This window comes from Scomber japonicus, chromosome 14 (genome assembly GCF_027409825.1).
Source record: "Scomber japonicus isolate fScoJap1 chromosome 14, fScoJap1.pri, whole genome shotgun sequence".
Taxonomy (NCBI): domain Eukaryota; kingdom Metazoa; phylum Chordata; class Actinopteri; order Scombriformes; family Scombridae; genus Scomber; species Scomber japonicus.
The window spans coordinates 26,595,315-26,620,600 of record NC_070591.1 but is presented as its reverse complement, the minus strand read 5'-3'; the positions used below and the strand labels follow the sequence as shown (position 1 = coordinate 26,620,600).

Genomic DNA, 25,286 nt, shown 5'->3' with positions numbered 1-25,286 from the left:
TCACTTTCCAACTCGTATCCTTTATTTATTGCTATCATTGAAATGGATGTCAGCTTTACAAGTGTGTCCTTTGCTCATAAAGCGTCCAATGCCCGCAGCAGCTTTTCAATCAATCAGCTAATCAAACCAGCAATATGGATTTTGATACATTACCATGACAACTGCACATTTTTCTCACTTCATTTAGAAGGACTCTTAAATAAAAAGGGAGTGTGTCAGTTAGATTTTAGTTTTAGGCTACCACACAGATAGGATGCAGGATTATAGACAGTTAAAAAGTTGGTAGATGAATGTTTATAGTGATTCAGACGTTATTGGAGGTTTAGATCATTCTCAGTTTGTGTACAGACCTCACTTTTGGATACAGTGTCTTTGCAGCTGTTCTCCAGTAAATGAAGAGAATAAAACAAACAGCGACACTTCTCATCATGCACTCTAAATATTTGTGTTTGGGGATTCATGCCTGGCACACACGCAACTGCAGATCCCAGAGAGGGGCCACCGAGGTCTCTTGGAGGTGGCACAGTAGAGAAATAGTCTCATTTCATTGTTGTTTCTGCCAGCGATTATAGTTTGGGTCATATAGGATTTACTCGCACGCGCTGTTGCCTAGGAGGAAATAAAAATATATGTTTACGACTTAAAATAAGGAGTTTTTCAAATGTGATTTAGTGATTTTATGAAATGACTAGGATTTATTAGGAGTCCTGATTCATGAAAAAGTTTGGAAGCCCTCGGTGGAGCCTGTCAGCACTCAGCGGGGAGGGACTTTCTGGACACTGCATGCGCAACAAGTCCAAGGACGCAAGAAGTGGATGATGAGAGTGAATGACAACACGGCATGTGGTGGATCAGACACGACAGGATATGTTTTGTGGATTTTAAAAGGGACTATTTTTCGTCTTAAACGCACTTTTTAATTTATTATTTTTTAAATTATAGCTGCCCCTTCGGAAAAGGATGTGGCGCAGTAAAGTTTATCCGGACTTTTAAAGCGCGCCGGTGAAAGTTTTCTCAACGTGTGTAACAGCAGAGGAGACGATCTGGAGGATTTATAACCGCACGGAATGGCAGTGATAACTTGTTTTTACAACTCTGACTTTACTCTTTTTTCTTGTGGGTTTATTAAAAGTTTTAAGTAGCTCGGGAAAAAAAAAGTTTAACAGCTCGTGGAAACGCAGCAGGTGATCGACACGGCGTGAGATCTGCGCTGCAGCTCGATTACAGACTGTACTTTAACGCGCCTGGAGACTATGTGAAATGATCCCGATTTGTCACAGAGGCTGGGAGGACATAACCTGAGAGATAGCGTGCGTAAAAAACAAAACAAAACAAAAAAAGGTCACAATCCACCATGAAGGCGTTGAGTTTACTGTGCGTAATGATCGGGCTGTGGCACTCCAGCCTGAGCAACAGAAACTGTCCGGACCTGATCGTTGACAGCTGTCACTGTTCGGCTGAGAGGTCCAAAGAGCTGAGCAGGCAGCACGTCCGAATTAAAGTTGTATGTGATGATATGGATTTGATGGACACCCTGCAGCCAAGTTTCCTCCCTAACAGAACCGTTTCCCTGTAAGTAAGCTCCATCAGCTGTTTCACACCTTCTAATGAGGGGGTTAATGTGTTGACCCCAGCCATCTTTTCATTATCTGTTGACTCACATACTCAAATTGGGTTGTTTTCTTGTGGGTGGACCTGGAGTTTTCTAAAGGGCCCCCGGAGATCCATAAATCCCAGTTTAAGGATGAGTAACACATGAGCAAGAGCTTTAAGTGTTATAAATTGATTCCACAAGGTTAAACCGCTTTGACAGGATTAATCAGTGAGTCTAGATGAAATAGGTTTTTTTAGAAGGATGACACACATCAAAAATGAATCAAATCAATACACTGAAGCTCATAGGTGATTATATTCCTTAGATAGGGACAGATACTGTAAACGATTTGTATGGCACCATAAGGTCAGTGAAGTCACCTCACTTACCCTTACAATGGCTTTATAGCACAGACACACTGTACGTTTCTGTGGTGATTATATCAGTTTTATTAAACTTGTCTTGCTGCAACTAATCATTATTTCATTTATGCTTTATTCTGTTCGTCTGACTAGTTTTTAATACAATTTCACAGACTTTTTAGACTGTAAAACACCAGAAACATGAATACAAAAAAATAATAGTCAGAAATGCTGATCACACGTTTCCTCTTCTCAAAGTGACTTTTGAAATTGCATGTTTTGTCTGACCAACAGTGTGTAAAATATAATTAATTTACAATCATGTAAGACAGAAAAAAGCTGCAAATTCCCATGTTTGAGGAGCAGGAAGTGAGAGAGTGCTCCACATTCAGTTTGATAAATGAATTTAGGAATTATTAGAGTTATTGGCCATTCATTTTCTGTTGACTGAATAATCGGTTGTTTCAGCACTTGGCATCCCGGCTAAATACGGGTTTACATGCTTTTTAAAAACCAAGTACCATCAAACAGAATTTCATTATACCACACACACACATTTAATGTCCCATAATTATATATTACTGTCTATACTGTAACAGTAAGAGGACTAAAACTTGTAACCACATCATTCATCCTTTTTAAAGTGATTCCTCAATGTGATTTTGGAGCCTGTGTGGTCCCCACAAACCCACTTTTAGTAACCGCTGTCCTTGTGTAAAGACACATAGAAGCCTCATCTGTCTTCCCTCTAAGTATTGTTACACTTGTCACATCTACATAAATCTTTTCCATTCCCCTGCGTTCTTTAGGGACGTTATTTGCATTGCATTCAAAGTTATTCAAACATAGGTGTTGCGCTTTCGTCTGGGACTTTTGAGAAACCTCCCTTAGTATTCATCTGTGCTCTCTTGTAGATGAAATAGCACTTCAAACACTCGAGGGGTGGATAACTCTCCCCATACGCCCCCCTTCTCTCATCTCTCTCTCTCTCTCTCTCTTTCTCCGCAGGTGCGCAGATTGACTGCTAGATTAATAGACTGTTTTATTCTCGGAAACTTGAGGTGTGCCTTCAGAGTGTAAAAGCAAATACTAAATGTAAAGGCCCTTGACAAGTTACAGCCAACCGCTCATTCTGAACTACGAGCACAGCTGATTAATGGTAGCACTTTGCTTACTGCAATTTATCTGGAGTGGTGTTTGCTTCTGTTGTAGGCAGGGTTGCTTTTGTTCCTTTAAGTGGAGAATGGTTAAAGGCTTTGTTTTGTTTTCAGCATTTGTCAAAGCGGCGTTGCTTTGCAGCTCGCGGGCTCTAACGAAGTTTGATTTTTAAGTGTTGGACATAGATAAATAACCCTAACACTTGCCATTTTCTTTTAAAGTATATGCTAAGTTTCAAACTAACTGGATGCAGCTTGAAGCATCTCTCTCTCTCTCTCTCTCTCTCCCTTTCTTTCTCAGATTGACATCTTTTCTGTAGCTGAGGAAGTTTAGGTGGTGTGCAAGCTGTGCTATGATTAGACCATTCCTCACTCAGTCTTACTGCTCGGTGAACTGAATCCTACAGCGGAGCTCGAGCCGGGCCAGGAAGCAGTTTTCCTGCGTTAGGAAGTGTGACCTTTGTCAGGCTGAAATGGCCTCCCTGCTCGCTCTTTTGTTTAGATGTGCTGTGCAAATAAACAGATATATCAAGGGAAGCATGCACATACCGACCCCCCTCCCTGGTGGACCCACCAACAAAATCCCTCAAACGTCTCCCCTCATTTTCCTCCTCATCTCACCACCTACGTGGACAATGAGCTCCTGGCAGAGCCGTTTCCTCAATGACGACTGGAGCACAGCGTGTCACGTTCAAGTACACTAACCCACATTCAAATGCCAGCTCTAATTAAAGGGGCAGATTTTTTGTTTTTGTTTTCGCCTTTTTAAAAAAATGTATTATTGTATCTATAAAATGTTTATGAGGAATAATGCAGCGCCTTGCAAATGCTGAAGAAAAACAACTTAAGCAAATGAAAGAACATTAGCATAAATGAAAGAGATGAAAATTAACCGTGTGCACGTGTGTCAGGAAGTCTCAGTGCAGCAGAACACCCTCGATTTAACACCTCAGTCTGTTCTCCTTATCTTCCATGATAGGGAGGGGGGGGGCAGCGGGAGTTAAGGAGTTTGGAGCTAGGCCTGACAGCTCCTTTTGACCTTCAGACCTATCCTGTGTAATCGTTTCAACGCCGCAGAGCAGCACGGGCGCAGTCTCTCCGCACTCAAAGGAGCAGCAGAGACCATAGCCGACACCTGTCTCAGGCAGGACGTCCAAGGGGAGAGAGGAGAGAGGAGGGGAGGGAAGAGGAGAGGCAGATTGTGCAAGAGACAAGAGGATGGAGTGAAGATGGAAGATAGACACGGAGAGGCAGCGAATGATCCATTAGAGGAATAGAGGGAGTGATGAGAGAGGATGCTGGTGAAGCTGGGGGGATGGGAAGCGTTTGGTAAAAAATGTGACTTGATCTCCAGGACCGAGGCTGATTGAGATGATGTGACTGCTACTAACGGGAGTGTTTGGGGGGTGTGAGGCGGGGGGGTTGCTTGTTGCTCAGTCACAGCTGAATGTAACTGAGTCTCCTCACTGTTGGAAATTGCATGCAAAGAGATACACACTGTGCGCTTACATAACTGCAAAGCCATAAAGTTTGTAGTACTGCTGCTGCTGCTGCTGCTGGTGTTTTCCCTCTTACTGAGCTGTTGTGTTGCCACTAGACCTGGGTCACATAGCAATTTGCATATTATTCTGACTATTTCTTTTTACCTGCTGTGCATTGCCCAATGTGTGTGTGTGTGGTTTCAATTGACTTTCAAATATTGTCTCAGCAGTTGTTTACATGTCCCAAACTTGAACTTTCTAGGAGTCAGTGTTATACTCTTCTGTGTTACTATCAAAATCCATTTAATGCTAGAAACTGCAGTGTTTATGCCAGCACCCGATTTTGATTAAGTTTCAGTCTTTCTTTTGATGAAAATGTGTATTAGCTTTTGTCAGTTTCTAATCTTAGTCAACTAAATACATTGTAGTTTAGATTTATGACAGTAATCTCTTAGTGAACATCAAGGGGAAGATTTAGATTGTTGCCAGCGTACATCAATCTTGCACTCATTCCTACCACCAGCCTCTAAAAAAGAAAGATAGTCAGTTGAAAGTCATGTCAAACTGGCATCAATATATATTTTTTTTATTAACAGTGGATTTGTAAATTTGAAGTATAACGTGAATGGATTCACATATCAGCTGACTCAGCAGTTCTATAAGCTTTATAGTGTTTTTAAGCTCACGGTTTACTGGCTCCCATGCTTTATAGTGTTGGTTCACTTTCACATGGTTTTCAGTCAAAGCAGAAATCTGCAGAAACCGAAAACAGCTTGAATGAGGGTGAATACAGTAACACAACTCTAATTCAATGTGTGTCTGCTTGTGTAAAGAAGCACATGTCATATTATGCTCATACTCAAGTGGCCAAAAACAGAGATATTGTAGGTTTAACGTTACATTCCTGCTAGCTTACCTTTTTGTGCATGTCTGTGTAATGGCCTGCTTGTTTTTGTGGTTTAATGCAGCTGTTTTGTCTCTGATGCTCCTTGACAAATTTTTAGTTTAGACTGTGGTTATTTTTTGCCAAATGAGCTAAAATTACTGGTAGAGACATAATGCTGTATAATTGCTGAAATTCAAGATGCTGTGTGCAACATGTCAAGCAGCTAAATCTACCTCTGAGGATTTGTTTTACTGATCAAGAGCATACAACGTGCCTTCCCACAGATGCATGGAACTTTGTATTAAAACAAAAACAAGTTAATTTTGTCCATTTATCTGTGTAGTTTTGATATGTGGACAAAACATTGTATACATTTCAGCATCATTTTTCTCCAAGATTACTTTTAGTTTCATTTTCTACTTGAAAAAATTAACACTTTTTTTGTCTAACAGTAGTAAACAGCCTAAAATATAATACTAGCTATTTTCATAGTACTGTAATGGTTTGTGATAATGAGTTTGTTACAATTCATAAAAAGAAATGCAGTGAGATACATTAAAAAAAACTATTTCCCTTATTTTTTAAAGCCATTCTTAAATAGACTTTACTGCTGCAGTGCTGCAGTACAGATGCATTGTCTGTGATCTACTGTACTTTGAGCTGCTGAAAGTGATCTTGTGGATTTGTGCATGTTCTCTGATGGAAACAGGCTAAGCTCCTCCAAAGCCCGGTCGTCTCCTGTTAGGGAGGGAGGGAGAAAACGAGGGCATTCAGTCTGGGCCCGAGCCAAAATCTGGAGGTGTTTGGCATAAAGTAGCCTGCTCTGTGGGCCCCTCATCATCATCATCATGCTTTCAGAGACAGACAGGAGGGGCTGTTTTGCGGTGTCTGCAGGGGGAAGCGATCAGGACGAGGCCGTAGCTGGCTCCAAACCACTACAAGAACGTGTCACTCATCATGACAGCGTTTGGGGGAGGACACAGGAGACGCGACAGGAAGCAACTGCTCGGCTGTAAAGTAGCTGGTGGGTTTTAAATAATAGGCTGCCGCACCGTGGGTGGACAGTATGAGATATCTGATTCAATAGAATAATCAAAGGAGTCAGAGGTCAGTATTGATCAGCGTGAATCCTTGTGAACAAACATGTCAAAACACAGCTCATTTCCTTGTTTCTTTTCCCTAAAACGTCGCTCTGCATTCTCCCGTCTTATTTGTTGTATTCTATAAATATAATCCTGTATATTCTTTTCTCCCCTTCTCTCATTTTCTCTCGCTGTTACTCCTCGGGGGCTTTTTTCTCGTCTGCCGAGGTGCTGTTTGTGCTCTACCCTCTTCAGAGTTCTGAGTACTTCTGCATGAATATTTCATTGACATGCACACATAGGCCGTCCATATTCTCCTGTGCATTTACCACACTGACAAACCCTGCCAGTGTGCACAGGACCAAGATGCTCAGGATGTAAAAATGCCTTCAATGATATGTCAAACACATACACACATACACATGCATAGAAAGCTGGCTGTTAATCTAAAGCGTTATGACCAAATGACCCTGATAAAAAAAGGTTATATCTAACATCACAAGCTGCGAGGAGTCATGCCAGTCTTCTCTTTTCTCTTTCTGTCTCGCTGTTGGCTTCTCTCGCGCTTTATCTCTGCCGATATGGAAGATTTAAAAAAAAGCAAAAGGTTCATCTTTAGATGAGTGCACTCTCCAGTATCAGTCGTCTAAGCCCCAGGGGACGTAATACTTTTAGATCCCCCCCAGCACTTTTCCCCTCTGCGATAGCTAAAGCCAAGAGCATTTGCCCTTGTGTTAAATGTGTGCTCAAGAAAGCGTTAGGTCAAGGCTGATCCGGACTATTGCTGCCAGCCCGTTCTCTTCAATTTGTGTTCAAATAACACGACCTTACACTTTTAAATTGTGTGCAGTGCATACGCCAAAGTCTGATTTTGTGATGTCAATATAATGTGACTTTTTTATTTTAAAAGGTGAGTTTTAGCTTATTAGAAGGAGACAGGTTGTGGATGGCTTGATAAATTGTTGGCAAAATGTTAAAGAGCACTGTTAGAGTGCACCATCTTAACCGGGCATCATTGAGCATCTTAACTGGAGATTTTTAGCATCATGTCGGGTTTTTTGTGCCTTAAACGAACTAACGGCATTAAGTGAGATGTAGAAAGGTCAAAAATGTGGCATTAAATTGGTCTGGATACAATTTAAAAGTATAAAGTTGTGTTATTTGTATGCAGGTTATAAAACCAGGTTGGAGCTACATGCTAGAATCTGCCAGTCTCCCTAATAGGTGGCTATTGAGTAATACCTTTTAATGAGCAGCCTTTGATGAATAGCTCTTTACCAGCAAAGGGGTCAGTTTTTTTGTCAAGGTTTCCTCCAGTGTCTCTGTGGATTTGTATTGATATCACTCAGAGTGCAGGTCCGCCGGTACTCAGACTGGCTGTCTGAAAAGCTACCGCTCATGTGGTGTACCTTAAAGAAACAGATGATCAGTTTTGCTGTAGACAGTAATGATTCACTGATCAAGAGTTCATGACCGCTGGGGGAGAGAGAGGAGCCTGTAAATTGTGCTATAGCCTTGAAAAACCCAAGAATGTGTCGAAAGCCAGTCTTACCATCTAAAAATATTAGGTAAAGATAAATACAGTGTCTGCCAAGGATACTTCTGGGCTCTGCTATCCCTGCCTCCTCCCTGCACTGCTGAGTAAATACTGAAGTTACTTAAAGGGTCATAAATTTCGGAAGAGCAGAGGAGGCCAGCTTAGAATCGTGTTGTCTTTTCCCTATTTTTTTTTTTTGACTTATTGTAAAACAAGGTAATTAAAACCCTTCTGCGTGTTACTTCTGTTGCAGAGTGATCGCAGTGGGAAGCATATTAGCTCTCCCGCTTGTCTCACAGGAGCCTTGGCAGGGCCTTATCAGCTCTGTGTGCTGGTGTGTGTGTGTGTGTGTGTGTGTGTGTGTGTGCGCACTTTCCTATCTGTGTATGCATACTGTAGACCTACGTACTGCGTTTGAATCAGGGAGTCACTGTGTGTGGGAGTATGCGTATATGGAGACCTCTTGACACGTGTCAGCTTGTATATTTGTCACTCTGAACACCAGCTCACCTCATCCACATGTTTCTCAGCTCAATCAGTGCAAGTCCATTGATGTTATGCGGTTATATCACGTTGTATTGTATTGTTTAGTGGTGTGCTGAATACTTTCAGATCACTTAGGCGTCTAGCCAAATAATCATTTAGGATAGTGGTTTCCATAAAGACCCTGCCAAAAATATGCAACACAAAGCATTTTAAACAGATCCTGTACATTTCTTTGTCAAATTAAATCTGGTGCTTTAATTACTCCAACAAATTCAGGACTGGGAGTAGGGTTTGGTAACATCATATGGAACCCATCATCAAATCCCTTTCGTTTTAGCTTTCAATATTCTAAGTAACTAAAATGAAAAATAACTAAAAACTAAAAATGATATTATGGTCTTGTTTGTCTGCAAATAAATCACGGACCACTATCAGTAATACAGAGGTGTTTCATTCAGAGTGGTGCGCCTTTATACCCAAAGAGGATCCTAGGCTCAGTACAAAACACATTAAAGCTGCCCTGTGGAGTTTTCTTGTAAATAAACAAAATGTTTTATTCAGTCAGAATAAATCAACAAGTAGTCAAGAAAACCTCAATGGGATAGGTGCTAGATATTAAGTCAATTAAATTACAATGCAAACAGTACCTGCACACTAAATCAGAGCCTCCTTTAGTTTTATTTAGCAGTTTCAACCAACTACATGTCTTCCTCAGGGAAATACATTTAATGTTTCTCAACAAATGGACAGACAAATGTATTGAATGCATCTCTTTTCTTGTAAAATATTAGCAAAGAACCATATACTGTACAAAGTGGAACCAGCTAATTGAACTCAAGTTAATTCAAGATACATACATTTCCAACCCAGCATGCAGTGCATATACCAAAGTCCGATTTTGCATGCAGGTGTTACGTCAATTTTAAGCCACATTTTTGCATGTAATTTATTACGTTGGTTAGGTTTAGACACAAAGACGTCTCAGGTATGATTAGGGAATGATCATGGTTTGAAATGAAATAGTCAAATGTTGTAAAGAAGTCCCAACGTGACGCTAAAAGTCTCTTGTTACAACACCCAATGTAACACTGAGGATGTGTGATTGGTGGTCACAAACAGTGCTCTCCTGCTGCTTTTACAACCTTTTGCCAACTAATTATCTAGCCATCCACCCAACCCACCTCCCCCTAATAAGCTAAATATTGGCTTATGGACTGCACACAATTTGAAAAAATGAAGTTATTTGCACACATTTAAGAGACTGGGCAGGCATTTCCCATAGGTCTGTTTACTTTTAGTCAGGAAAGTGATGTAAGAAGAAAAGAAGAGCTCCTCTTGTGCAGCAAAGATATCGGGCAGCAATAAAATGTAAAATGTAGTGTAGTGGTTGGTAGAGCCTCAAATCTTTAAAGCAGTCAAAACGTTTAAATCCCTAGTTTTTTAACATTTAGTCTAAATGTCTAGCCAGAAACAATATTCAAAGTAAGCCAGAAACAAGTGTCAGCATCCAGAAACAAGCCAGAGGGAGGCAAATCTGTCAAAAAAAAGACACCTGACTGAAGTTAATTCTTGAAAAGCAAGGGAAAATACCTCCCCCATTGGCACATTTATTCACTTCCAACACTTGAACAAACAATGTGAGATTTTTCCCTCATGGTGCAGTCTGCGTTGTAAAGGGCTGCATCCTAGGCAGATGTGCTTCACTGTCGTCTAGAGACTAGAGTATATGAAGCTCTGTTAATATGTACATCTGTAGGTAACCCCTCAAGCAATGTCTGTTTCCCATCCAAGGTCAATGTTAGTTGATATGAAATATGTTATTTTGGTTAGCTGTGCCTAGTAACCCTATCTTCTAGAATAACAGGGTTTGGCTGTTTGAAGAAAAGTGGCTAGAAACCTTGAGGCCAGCAGATCCAAATGTTTGTAATAGTTCACATTGTGATCTTTACTCCACTTGGTCCTCGTGATTGGTGCGTTGCATGGCGTCTGTTGACGCTATTTTTGTTTCTGCTCTCCTATAATAATACAGTCGGATGTCTCTGGTGCATGGCAGCCAGGCTAGTTTCTAGAGCGGTGACTTTTTAGTTGAACCTCACTGAAATATCCCAGCTGTGGCGTGGAGGGAGAAGGAAAGCCAGAGCTCCTGTTTTAGCAAAGAACTGACTTGGATCTCACTTGCTGTCTTCAATCACTTAACTTGACACTATTGTCTATGAGTACTGAGGCAAAGTGCTATCTTGGAATGACAGTATTCTTGTTAGTTGTTATTGTTATCAGTATTTTTACTATATAATACTCCAAAAAAGCTTTTCCATCCAACCAAAGTTTGACTTTTTGAAATATTTATTTGACATTACGGATTATAAAAAGAATGAGTGATATATTACTTAAACATGTGCAATTCTGAGCTCATAAAAATGTCACATTTACACACAATAGAAAACCCTCTATGGCATCTAGAAATGTGAATGCGGCATTTACTAGATGTGAGCTCGTGGTCAGATGTCTTATATGGGTATTAAACAATGTCTGGCTGTGGCTGGAGCTGGAACACAGTAAGCAATGACATAGACCATTTGCTGTGCTGCAGCCCACAGAGACAACACTGAATCCGTCCACTCCTCCCTCATTGAAAGCAGCTTATCCGCAGAGAACATAATTGATAACGTAAATAGAGAGTTGGACCGACACTCCAGAAGTTTGTCATGGGCTGTTTACATAATGTTCAATTCTGTTTTTCCTGTGATTTCCTGGACGTTACGCAGAGGGCTGAGATAGGCATGTAGGGGTCGGCAAGCAGATGCACACACACACACACACACACACACACACACACACACACACACACACACAGACGTACACACACAGCATAGCACAGCACAGGACACGCTTGAGTTTGCACAAACAGAGGCTGCCTGTCCCTGAGTGGGACGTCCGTCCGCAGAGGGAGGTTTAGCGGTCTGGGGGAACAGAAGGGAAGCGTAGGACAAAACACAGCGACAGCACTCGGTGTTGACTACCTTCACTCCATCACACAAATCCATATGTGGCTTTAAAAGGAGCGGCTGAGGTTTTTCAGAGCTTAATGTGTTTACGTTGAGAGCGAGGCCCTGGAAATAAAAGAACAAACTCCACTTGGCTAGCAAAACTGAAACTATTATGAGGGCTTTGGTTATTTTTCAATAATTCTGTGTGTGAAATATTGTGAAATTGACCCGTTAAGTCTTCCAAGTACTTTCTCACCATGTCCAGTTGACTCCATGCTGGCTTATATCTGCTATAATTTTCTGCTTTCAGAGAGCTTTGTGTCAAGATGAATCCAAACTGACAGAGACCCAGCAGGATATTGATGTCTGGATCAACAACAATAAAAATCCATATGAATTGTTGCTTACTCACTTTGGACTCCCTAAATGACTGCCTGTAAATCTTACGGTCCATTCCCACACAGCTTAGGTATTATGATTGATTTGGGGTTTTTTGTCTTTTTTTTATCACCTGTCAAAAACCAAAAACACAAGAGGAAAAGTGCAAGGGTAATGGAATGTGGTTTAAATATAAGTAGCAAATGTTAGCATGCCATGCTAACTAGCTTACTACCTACAACCTTGCATATTTCCACAAGCAAGGGTGTTATTAGCTAACTATTTTATGTGAGGTTATAGCTCATATCAGAACAATACCTATTACCGGCTGGAACATTTACTGCCTAGGAGACCAAGATGCTAGTATACCTGAGTTAGGCTATTTTCAAACCTGCTCTGGGCTCTGATTCATGGTTTCCCCCCTGGTGTGATTCATTTCGGCAAATCTGAACAACAACCAGAGTCATTTAAGGAAGTGGTCGAGGTCTGTTTGCATACAAATTCTGGAGTGGTTTATTAGCGGTGGGAACGAGATCTGACATTACTCTTATCCAACTACAAGTCATAGTCTACGAGCTTGAGCTAAACGACTCCTGTTGCCAGCTGCGCCTTGCATGCTGGGATGCATATGAGCAAAATCAATAGTTGCTAGCGGCTAGCTGGAGAATCAATCAAGGTCCGACCTGGACCTTAACAACTTGACTGATATTTGTGCAGAGGATGTTCTTCAGGACCCTTACTATGTGATAGATAAGCAGAGTGAACATTCTCACTTTGCTGTTAGTGATGCTTTTTGGTTCACTTGATTTTTTTCTGTGTGAAAAGAAACCAAATGAAGAGGAAAATGCAACAAATATACAGACTTATCCACTGATAGCTGAGCAAATGAACTACAGGTTTTTTCAACAGTCTTAGTATTATGATAGTGTTCTGCTGGTGACTCATGAAGAAAGAGGTCAGGATGTTGATTCACAGAGAATCTATGAGCTAAACATTACATAATGACTCATTCATATAGTAGTCTCTCCTGTAGGCATTCATCAGAACTATGCTATTTACTATAGTTCTCAATTCAAGGTTATATAAGAACCACTTTTGAACAATTCATCAAGTATCAGGCTTTAACTGATTCATTCTTCACTGTGCTGCTTAGTAACTAGTAACTACACACTGTGTTGTATAGGAATCAGGTGATCTCTCATACACCCCAGCATACTTTTGCCTAACCTAGGCAAAGATCTCAGCCAAAATAGCTGAAAATACTTGGAATGTGCAGGGTCTTTAAGGCACTGTGTCCCTTGTCCAAATTTGTTATATTGAAACACATACCATTTTAATTACATATGTAACTACATTTTGGAACACGTGGCCTCAGTCTTTCAGCATTATATCCAATGTGTTGCCCTCATGTGTTTATTAAAGGCACATTTGACGTATTCAAATACTTTCTCACTCACTCCATGCAGAAATATTTCAATCTTGAAAATGACTGATTTTTCTCAGAAGTTGCATTTCGAGGTAAGCCCAGATGTAAATACAATCTTGGATGTTGACATGAATTTGCTGACACAAGTGTGTGTCCATCCTGGCCTTTGGCTAAGAGGGGACTTCCTTTCTTCAGTCTCGCTTTTCCTGCCAAGACAACTGTTAACAGTCTGTGGAGAGATAGGTACTTTCCCCACAGAATATGCACAAGTGAGCTTCTTTAATTAGGTAAGTTATAGGGAGGTAGATACAAAATACGAGAGAGAGAGGGGGAGAAATGCAAAATTGACTCTTTGTTCAGAAATGTTCCTGAGCACTTGTTTGTTTTGTCCAGAAAAAATCGCATTTCCCATACATTGTTGTGACCAAATTTAGTTATTTTTGTTAGTTTGTGACTAGTTTGCATGTGCCTTTTGCAGTGTGTGAGTCGTGACATTTTCAGTGTCCGCACTTCTGATCTGCTCCTCTAGCAGTCTGGCCAGCAGTTTGCCCATTCAGCACAATGCATTGTGGGATCCCACTGCTTAATCCTAGGGTTAAAATGGAGTATACGTTCCCTGCAGCCATAACGAGCACTCTGTCGTCACCGGGGAGACCGGTGACACATTCCAATTACTCCATCTCTTTCTAAACCTGGCCAATCACTCCAAGAACCCACCTTGTTAAAAGAAAATGGGAAGCTGGTGGAGGAGAGTGATGGAGGGATGTGACCTTGTGCGAGTGTGCGTGTGTGTGTGGTCATATGCTGACAGGAGATACGCAACATCGCACATGCAAAGAAGGGTTTTAGCCGGCAGGTCACATGACCCACAGTGTCAGAGAGACAGAGCGGCCCTGCAGCAGATGATTTAAGAGCTGGCTGGAGCAATCAATATTTTAGCAGATATGAAATCCAGAAACGTCATCCAAGGTGTATTTAAAATGATGTGAATCTGGGCTGTAGAATAAGCGCGATATAAATCATTAGCCGCTTGCCCTGTTGTACTGTGGCTTACAGCTCTGAATGAAATTGTGTGTGTGTGCGTTTTCAGTGGTAATAAACCAGTCCTTTTTGGCTAAAGCACACTTGGTTCAAGCTAAAAGTTTTTAACATTGTTTGAATGTTGTAAATGTTTCTCAAAGAATTTCTTTTGAAACACATCAGTATTCTAATATATGTCAAAAAAGTCCCTGTTTTCTCTTCCTGCATTACATTGAACTTAAATGCGTACACATAAATCTACCCAATCAAAAATGATTTGGGATGGCTAGCAAACCCAGCATATCTTAAAAGAAAACACATTTAACTGTTAGCTTCTGGCTCAAAGTAGCTAGCAGACTAACTACTTTGGACCTTAGGAGGTGTGTATTTGGATGGCAGTTGGCAAAAATGTAGTTTTATCCATGCTAGCTGCATGACTCTGGACATAGCATGTTCTCTCAGTCAGTCAATCAGTTCTCCACTTTGGTCCAGATGGAAATATCTCAAAAACTGTTGCATGGATAATCATCAAGTTTGGTACAGATATCCACATCCCCCCTTTAGGATGAATTTGTATAACTTTGGTGATTCCCAAACTTTTTTTAAATAATCACATGCTAACACGCTAAACAGATCAGCATGTCAGCAAGTACAGCCTGGCAGAGCCGCTAGCATGGATGCAGACTCTGTGTTGTTTTTTGTATGTAATGGAAAAGTAATTTTAAACGTAGGTTCTAATTATTAAAAGATCAGTTCACCTAAATTATACAGCAACCATCTATAGCTGCATATCGCATTATAGCTCTGTATTACACTGTATTCGCTAAGCCATACCCAATTTTTGTATGATCCAATTAAATGTTCAAAATCCAACTGCACCCAGACGCTCTTAACTGGCAGCAGTATGACTTTAACATCACATCAGAAATGTTAGGGTGTGGTTTCATCGTGTTTGATTGATGGCGGCCTGGCAACATGACTCAGCAAACCCACAACTGTCATCACATTTGGATTCAAATGTTGTTGAATCCTAATTGGCGGTATGTGGCATCTCCTTTTTTTCCCCCACTGAGCTACCAATGAAAAGAGCAAAGGCAAGAATACACAGAAATCTGTCATGTGAAGTAACCACAACTGACTTAGAGAGAAAATAGTTCACCCATGTAGCACTCCATCACCCTTAGTGAGAAGTGAGTTCAGAGAGTTGGTTTTCAGGGCCTTCAAACATAAATTAATTTATTACTGTAATAAAACTGTATTCCTTTTATTTTATGCATTATTTTCCTTATGTGAAGCATTATAAATTGCTCGAAAGGACACAAATAAACCTAGTTTCCCTTGCCTTTAACCACACCAATACATCTCTCAACTCTCATGTGGTGTTCTGCACTACCTGCACTGTCCCGTTGTATCAGTGTTTCCAGCAGTAACTGGCTCTAAGGTGCTCATGTCTCAGTGTGGTAGGGTTATACTGGACCAACATAGTGGAAGTTATTAGCTGTGTGAATGATGCCTCATTGGAAATGTCTCTTGCACTCGAGCAGCAGGTAACACAGGCCTTATGTGGTCTAACAAGTCATTGTGGGATTTTTCCAAACATAACACCAGACTGTGCTGAATATACTGCTGTGTGTGTGTCTGTGTGTGTGTGTTAGTGCTTGGTTAAGTTAACATTTATCATGTCTACAATTTAGGTTTGGGTGTAGCATTACAGTTGGGGTTAGGTTAAAGGTTGTGGTGAGGCATGGAGTGTAGCAGTTTACAATTAAGTTAGTAAAAGAATAAGCCATAGAAAGACTTCACAAGTATAGCAATATTGTATCAGTGTTAAAAGTGTGTGTGTGTGTGTGTGTGTGCGTAATTGTATTCTCATCTGTATTTTCGCTCTGGTGTGTTTTGGTTTTAGGGAAAGCTGTAGTCCCAAGGCCCTGTGTGCTGAATAATGTGACAAACTTTTGTGTGTGTGTTTGTGCCTGCAAGTAACACACTCAGTAGGAAGTCCTGTCCAAGCTCTACTTCTCTATTCTTACCAAACAAATGCATCACTTGAGGAACACATACTTACATTTTTCAGCATCTGCATTTACATTTCACACAAAAAGAAAAAGAAGAAATTTTGACGACAGAGCGTTGTCACTGAATTTATCAAAATGGAAGCGCTGCACCACCTCTGAATATTAATCTATCACTTAAAGTTCCCCATGGTGCATTCCATTGATTTGTTTGCTGTTGTAATGTGAGCAATGGATGATTGAATTGTGCTGAAGCTGCGTTTCTTTTCTATTAGGCCGATATTTTGACATGGGAGCAGAGGATGGGGGTTGGGTTGGATCATTACCCATCTTAACTACAAATGCCCATAAACAAGATAGAAACGTGGCCGGGATGAGTAATTTACAGCCGCAATCTCATCAGACATAAATCTTTATCTCTCGCCAACATATTGACAGTCAGAGGATAAACAATTTATCAGCCATTTGAATAAGTAATTTTCCGCAGCTCTATTTTTTATGATATTTACAAATGTACTTACCTCCACTTGTTCTGTATGCTCACCTCGTCCTCTTCACTTCATATCTTTTTTTTTTTAGGAACCTGAGCAACAACAAGATCTCCCTGCTGAGGAATGGCTCCTTCTATGGTTTGGCTGCCCTGGAAAAACTGTGAGTACTTAAATCAAGCTCTCCCTTTGCTGTTTTGTCCTCCCCAGAGTCCTAATAGCTGTCATCACAGGAGAAGTGTTGCAATGTAACAGAGGGGAGGTAAAAGGGGCACATTGTGCAGATTAGGAGATCCTTGTTTTCACCCCTCCAGCCCTCGTTCTTAACCTCAATTGCCACGGTAAACGTCTTTAAAAGGGATAATATATAGGATCATATAAAGGCTTAATGCAGTGCAAGATCAGGGAGCTTTGACAGTGTGACTGACTGGCGCCGAGTCCATCTCCATGAATCCCACATCATGTGTAAGTCTCAGAGGGCTGTATGCGAGCAGCCTGATGATGAGCTCTATGATGGCTGTCCTGCTCCTCCCGCTGGTCCCCTTCAAGTCAAACTATTGATTGCTTTCACCTCTGTCCAGCCCACTGATCACCGCTTTTCTACCTGATAGCGATACTGACATTGGCTGATGATGAGGAAATCAGCGGAGGGGCCGAAATCACACCGAGGGGGAACGGCTTGATAACTCTCTCCTTTCAGTCAATCATCCCCAGATGTATGCACGCACACTCGCTGGAGCATAGGACACACATACTAATCCCCCCACCACACACACACATACGTACACACACACACACACACACACAGAATACATCAGAGACTGCTTTGAATATTATTACAGTCAGTCAGTTGGCCCCGTCTCACTGACTACTTGACAGTTAAGTTCGGATAGAAACAGTGTCAGTGGAATAATCCGGCACCTCTTCCCCTCCTTTTTGGGTGGCCGTGTCGCCAGTCGACCTACAGGATGATGTCACCTGTCTCCGCGGGCCTTATTAGTGCCATTAAACTTGTCTGCCCTCATCCCTCCAGCTCCACTGGTTTGATGGAGAGATGACTGCGAGGCTTTTAAGGACACTCAGCCAAAGGTTTTTGCCTTGCCTGACCTCTCGGAGCAGCGGTTTGCGTGCCCTATCCTTTCCTTCACCTCATCTTTCTGGGTACAGCCTGTCCATCCGTCCTGCCACATGCAGCATTTGGCAAAGATACATCTGTCGCTAGCAGTTGACGCCAGGCCAGGTAGCCTCAGCGAGTTGAAAGTGGCGGCCAGCTGTTCTCTCGTCTGGCCCAGCCGACTGACTTCCTGCCTGCCCGCCTGGCTGACTGACTGGATCTGAGGGTTGTGGTGAATTGGCAGCTGAATGACAGGCTTAATAACGCATGTGTATGAGTTTGCACCATTCGTGCTGCAGCTGTGGACTCGGTGTACTTCTTGCATACTCAAGTAACAAACAAACCTGGTGGCAGGAATAGGAAAACAGTGATCCCAGAGGAGCTATTTAGCCACACACTGCTGAATGGCAGCGTCTGTTAGACCGTCAGTGGACTGCTTTGATCCAGACTAAAATGTCTCAACAACTATTGGTGGATTGCCATTAAATTTGATACAAATACCCTAATAAATTTTCATAGGATGAACTTATTCTAATACTGACTTTGGTGATCCTTGACTTTTTTTTTTCTTCTACTATGTTGACATCTGTTGTTTTGAATGAAATCCTTGCTGTGACATTTGGTTCACTAATTGTAATAACTTAAACAATCCCTCCATCAGGGCAAAATTTCAGAACCACAGATTCTGTGAAATGATCTATTGAGAAAAAACTGAGATTTGGACTAGACTTAATCCCTGTATGGGAAATCGGTCTATATATTTAACCCTAACATATTTTGATGCTTATCTTTGGTTGTATCATAAGGATACTAATCTATATTGTCTCTACTTAATTTATTTGCTCATATTTTGAGACATCATTACCCCAACCAAAATAAATCAGTAGATGTTACATTAATGAAAATGTTTTTGTGTTTCATTTGAACTGAACAAGTATATTATGATGTTGGAGGTCTCTGCTAAACATGGTCAAGGTTCCAAAATTTGAGGTTAATATATGTAGTAATGGTCCCTGCAAGTCAAAGGGGGCTTCAACTTGGCTTGAACACTTTGTTTGCAACAGTTTTTTCTACCTTTCTGACGAATTGACATGAGCTTGTTGCCGTGAAACCTTTGTTGCTATGGTTGTTCTTTTAGAATGAAAAACCTTTCCATGTGCTGTTTGCATTGCTTCACATTGCAGATCTGATTTTGACTTAAATGTGTGCGGATGTATTTGTTGACCAATAAAAATAGAGAGGGCTCATCAACTTTAAATGGAGTTGAAGTGGCCTGTTTCAGACAGAGTGACTGCATAAAGGGTCAGTATAAATCATGCAAAGATATTCCAGGAGAATCCCAGATTACATATATAGACCTGGAAATGTGCATAATATGGCCCCTTTAGGCTTTTTATTAAAGCATACTAGGTGCTCCATTTAAGAATGTATCATAATGATCATGGCATTCAAGTCCAGTGCTAAAGCACACCAGCAATTTATTAATCCCCTGAGGAAAATGCCTTTAATGTAACTTCCCTCTATAGCCTAGATAGTGCCCTTTTTAATGGAGGGTTCCTGTATGTTGGATGATGGCCTGAATCCCCCCATATGGACACAAGCCCATTACCATCAGCCAAACTGGGTCCCACGGGAGCAGAGCGGGAACAAAGCCTGTCACTGTTCTCTGGTCAGGACACTGAATCTAGCTTCGCTGCTTCATCATGGGTTTCCCACCACAGAAATCCTCCAGTGTTTGAGCTCCTGTGAAGAATCTGCGTGAAACGGATGATGCTGGCATATTTGATTTTACATTCTCACACTGATAACACTGCATCAAATATCACACTGAGGTCTGATAACCATTTTTATAGATGTATTGGATTGAAAATGCATTTCATTGAGCTAGATAAATGATTTTTATAGCTTTATAGGGTATCTATTATAGCCATATCATTTTTACCATTATCCTTCTTTAAATGACCTATAATCAAACTAGAAGAGTGATTCAACAACAATTTAACAATTTAACCATATCTTTAAACAACAAAATAAAAACTATAGCTACATTGATTTTATTGATAAGGCAAAGGTATTTTCAGGTCAGGTTTGAAATAAGCATCCTCCTATTGGCTATGAGTACATTGTGTATGATCCAAAGCATTTTTACAGAAGTGGTTATTTTTAATGTTGGCAGTAGATGTGACAGTCGCTGTATTCTGAACAGACAGCCTAAATGTTTTTCATTGGCCAGTATGGGAGTCATTTTTTTTGTCTGTATGACCAAACGTTATTTGTCTGGCCTGAGGAATTCGGAGGCATGCTGGATAGACTGCGCGGACAGCTCGGGGGCAGAGACACTATCAGAATTCAGAGTGGCATCTGCAATTGCTCATTCTGAACGTCCATGTCAGATCTGCAAGGAGGCATCCTTTTTAAAAAGTTTTCGCAACTCCTGTCACTCCCACCGAGGAGGCGACGTTTATTCAGGCTTCCTCAGGAACACGTCTCCTTGGGTGGTGATTGATGAGGGTGTGGCAAGTCCCTGAAGGACACCTCGTCTGGCTGCTGGCGCATAAGAATGTATGACAACAGAGTGCAGATGGAAAGCTTGGTGATCATAAGATCTTAAACCACACTGACCCCGAGGTTATCCTCATCAGGTTAAAGGTCAGAGGTTATAAGTGGGGACAGCAGAAAAAAATGAGAGTATTATTGACTCCAGTGGGTCAATAATACTTGATTAAAGCAGAATGTCATGTCACGGGTCACTTTTCCAATAATCTTCTGCCTTGTACTCATTTTAAATAATAATTTTCTCTTAATTGAGATATCTGATTACATGAAAAGTGATGGATTACTCAAAAGGATGATTTCTTTTTATTGACAAAGCTATGTGTACATTCATTTCTATATTATTAGGTCCACAATTAAATCATCTGATATATTCCCCAAAACCTGTTTAATCTCTTTAATTTTTCATTCTTTTTCTAATCCATGAAAAGAAAAAATCATATTTCTACTTCCTTCTCCTTCAACACACGCTGGTTCCACTTTTGTGCGTGTTGTTGTTGGAGAGTAGTTCTGAAACTCAACCCGCTGGTGAATTTGCATGTGTTATTGCAGTTGTACATTTTCCAGAATGTTTTCTTATCATGTAAAAAAAAAAAAAGCACGCCTGTCTTTCTTTCTGTTTACCTAAGAGAGGACACAGTAAAATGAAGCCTTAAATGGATCAAAGTGCAGTCTAGAAATATGAATGGTGTTATTGTTATTTTACAGGAGACCGTTGCCGGGTCACAGTTGAGGCGAAACATGTGAGCGCCGCCACCGATTTACTGACCAAAAAACAAATTCATCTTCTTTTTCTGCTTCCTTCTGTGTTATTAATTACAGACTGTCTACTCTACTGTAATGAAATAAATAAAAAAAGCAGCAGATGGATGCTGTACACTGATACGATGATTTAATAGAAACATTTACAATATTTATTCACAGCACCAGAGCATCGGGAGTTGTTTCTTGTTGTCTTCTGTTAAGATATTTAAAAAATAGCAAAGGGAGCAAGAGGGCTCGCATCAAAAGCATCTCTTAGAAGCGTTTTCTCTGCACTCTCCTTGAGCTTTTCGCTTTGTTCTGATAGAAATATCTCACACTGATGAGAGCAGCGGTTCCAAAATTGGATATGGTTGCTGAGCTGTTAACGAAGAAAGTATCTTCTTTTACAGTTCAGGGTCACTTAGAGTTTTTCCCCTCCGTCTGCTGTAAAATTGCTTCACTTGGTTTTTATAAGACTGTTTTAATTTTAAGGTGTCTTTACATAAGTAACTACCCCCCCCCCCCCCCCCCCCCCCTTCTCTTTCTTTAAAGGCAGAAGTGAAATCTGAGAAAATCACAGCCGATATCACCCAGTAGGAATAAATTGCACTCCAGCACTGTTTGAGCATAGATTCAGATTGTTGAGATGTTTTAAGTGGCAAAGACACATATTTTCTGTGCGATTTTAAATATAATGTATAAAAGTACCCTCAGTATTTATGCAAAATATTAGCAGCTTTACATTGATGAGTGTTGACTGTTTCAAATAGGCTATTTGATTGTGCGGTGTGTGTCTTGCCAAGAAGGCTGAATAATTAATTTCATGCCCACAGGTCCTTTTTAGTGCTTTACTATATGTAATATTTCCACAATGCAAACACACATAGAGGAGTCCGTTGCTGTTTGATGCTCTGGCAGCAGTACCTAAGAGCCTGTCACAATGTGTGCACATTCAGCCCGTTTAATTGGACTGAACTGTCTGACTGTCCGCCTTTTCCCCTTCTCCTCACTGAGCTTTCAACACATATTTATTTGCTTTTGCGTAGGTGGTTATCTGTCTGCTGTAGGTGTTTGCTGTAATGTGTGTGTGTGTGTGTGTGTGTGTGTGTGTGTGTGTGTGTGTGTGTGTGTGTGTGTGGCCAGGCCTTCCCTCAAAGCATCTGCAAAACTGACCCATGAATATTTAACATGTGAATAAATGGTTTTCATAAATAGATTCCGCATTAGCATCGGGAGCCGGTGCCAATATACTTAGTCAAGTTAATAACAGAGCCAGTTAGAGTTGTTACAAGGAGGATGAGAGGTAACAGAAGGGGATTTGTCGCATGCCTTTTCATTTTGCATTTGCCGAGAAGAAAAGGAGAAAGCTTCTAATATAATGTACTGTATATTCAAAGACCGTCATTTCACCAACAGGCCCGTTCACAGTTCACAATTCTATTCTGTATCAACGTTTCAAGCGTTGATGCATCCATCTTCGTTGGTGATTACCCCCCCATCACAGTACTAAGCTTAAAGTAGATGTTATTCATATTTTTACACAAACAATGAATCACACAACTTTCTATTTGAGAGTGGTTGACTGATAATGACTTTCTTGTTTTATAGAGTTCTGGAAGGTTTTCTGTGATAATACATCAGGTTTGTGTTCATAGCTGTGGCCAAAACTTAACACCAGACTAAAGAAAAGCTGTTTTTTCTCTGACCTATCTGGTTTAAAGTTTCACATCTGTTTCAGCTGTTGACACAAGTGTGGTTTGTTGCACCTGTACTCATACCCAGCAGTGATAACACAGTGCACTGACACACCCTGGTCCACTGTAGTACGCATGAGAGGTCAGCAAACACAAGATATTCAGGAGGTGTTTAGTTACTGTCTCAGGCTGTGTACAGGTGGTCATTCTCTGTTAGTGGGTGGTATTGTATATAGATGGAGAGAGCTGGAGAGAGTTGGATATGGCGCCACTGCTCAAATCGTGCTGCCAATTTTTCCTGCTGGCCACTTGCAGTATTGCAGCGGGAAAAAAAATCCCCAAAAAGCATTTATCCAAAAGACCACAATTATAAAAGATACATCTTTTGGGACAAACCCATACTGTAAATAAGGTCAGATAATACTATTTTCTAAAGTATAATTTCTAAAACTTTCCTTAAGCCGATGTAAGTTTGTGACATCATCCCAATGTAAAGTCCGTGGGCTGGAAAGAAACTTGTGTGGCCAGCAGAAGAAAGTCTACTGTACAGTATAGTCAGTGGGCGACACGCTATAGAAGCAAACCTGGAAGCTGGACATTTTTTTTGGCTCCATTTGATTGAATCTTTGAGTCCAGTATCCAACTCCTATAATACACCCACTATACTGTGACCACACACGGTCTGAGAGGAAGACGTGCAGACAGGATCTCATGTTTTCGGAGTAAAATAAATCATTTTGAGCTATATTTAGATACATGTAGTCTTCTTTAAAAAAAGATACTAGTATTAATGATCAGTTAAAGATGAGGCATTATTTACCAATGAAACTCAATGTGAATGTGAATGCATTTAAGTTGTTTTTCATTGTTTGTTGTTTATAGACAACTTTTTCATGGTAATGTATTTGCTAACTGGATATAAATATATGTCGCAGGGTTAAAGTCCCCCTACTGCATTGTGGACCCCCCCCCCCCCCCCCCCCCCCCCCCCCCCCCCACACACACACACACACACTTCTGAAACCAAACCTACATCCTATCTGCCTCTGCCCCCGTCTTTAACTGTCAGCCCGTTTAGCTCTTTCCACTTTCAAGCATTCAGTATAACAGAAAGCAGGATTTAGTTGGTGTATATTATTATATAAAGTACAGCATGTGTGTGTCTGTCTTCACTGCTGTGAACTGAATATCAGCTCTGTGACACATGTGAGATTCTTCTTGTTTACTAGAAACAAGGTGCCTTTATGCGCCCACACACACACATACACACACACACACTCCGCTGCAGACACCGGCATGCCACTGAGAAATATGCCATACAAATGAGCGCATGTCATCGTCTCATTTCATTAAGTGCGTACGCAACCTAATACATCATGCAGCATCACTTTCCATTTGGATAAGCGCCCAAGTGGCCGCAGCCGGCTTTAGTTTTTATTTGCTTGTGTACTTAATGTAGAATTTGACCTTTTGAGAATCTGATATTTTGATAATTGCATCAACATCGAGATCTATTTAACGAGACCATGCATGATTAAATAGTGTTTGCTATCAAAGGGAAAGCAGTGCTCTATCTAGACACTGCTGCTGGAGTGTATATATGTGTGTGTGGTTTGGTCAGTATGTGTGTGTGTGTGTGTGTGTGGGTGCACACCTCTGTATCAGTGTGACTGGCTGACGTGGTAATCATCTAGATTCAGGGAGGAATTTGGCCCATTAGTGTCACACAGTGAACAGGCTGATATCCTCGGGGTCACACGGCTCGGGGAGGGGCGAGAGGGGGGGGGGGGGACTGAGCGGGCCAAGATATACAGTGCAGTTGAAATTAATTGGGGAGCACTTCAGTAGCTTTTCAAACATTAACCACAAGCGGCGGAGTTTATACTGAGGGCTGCTCCTGCTCTTCAAACACGCACGGCCGGGGGAGGAGAAAATGGTTATTGTTTAAACATTCATCTCATTTGAGCTGCTCCAGCTGTATCTACACTGGATGTGTGTGTGTGTGGGGGGGGCAAGTCTCCCCAAAGGTAGTTATCATTTGTTTGTATGCGTGTGTGTATCATAAATCCTCAAATAGTGGCCTGGGTCTTTGTTTATTTCAGCTGAAGAGTGAACCTTTCACAAGACAGGCTATTATCAGACTCAGTACTTAGCTTTTACTTCCCCCGTTCTATAACTATATATATAATCTACTTTGTTTAGAAGATCCTCTGCTCTCTCTCTCTCTTGCTCCACTTGGTGTGTTAACTGCTCGCTTTATGCTGTTACTGCAGATTCTGGGAATT

General features: G+C 41.0%; 1 protein-coding gene across 1 annotated transcript in view; it reads left to right on the top strand.

Annotated features, from left to right (window-relative positions):
- The first annotated feature begins 1,354 nt into the window (after positions 1 to 1,354).
- LOC128372680 (adhesion G protein-coupled receptor A3) overlaps positions 1,355 to 25,286 on the top strand; it is a 159,052-nt gene continuing 135,120 nt past the window's right edge. The window contains exons 1-2 of the mRNA XM_053332805.1: positions 1,355 to 1,572; positions 16,988 to 17,059. Of these exons, the coding sequence (XP_053188780.1) occupies positions 1,355 to 1,572; positions 16,988 to 17,059 (290 nt within the window). The remainder of the gene's footprint in view (positions 1,573 to 16,987; positions 17,060 to 25,286) is intronic.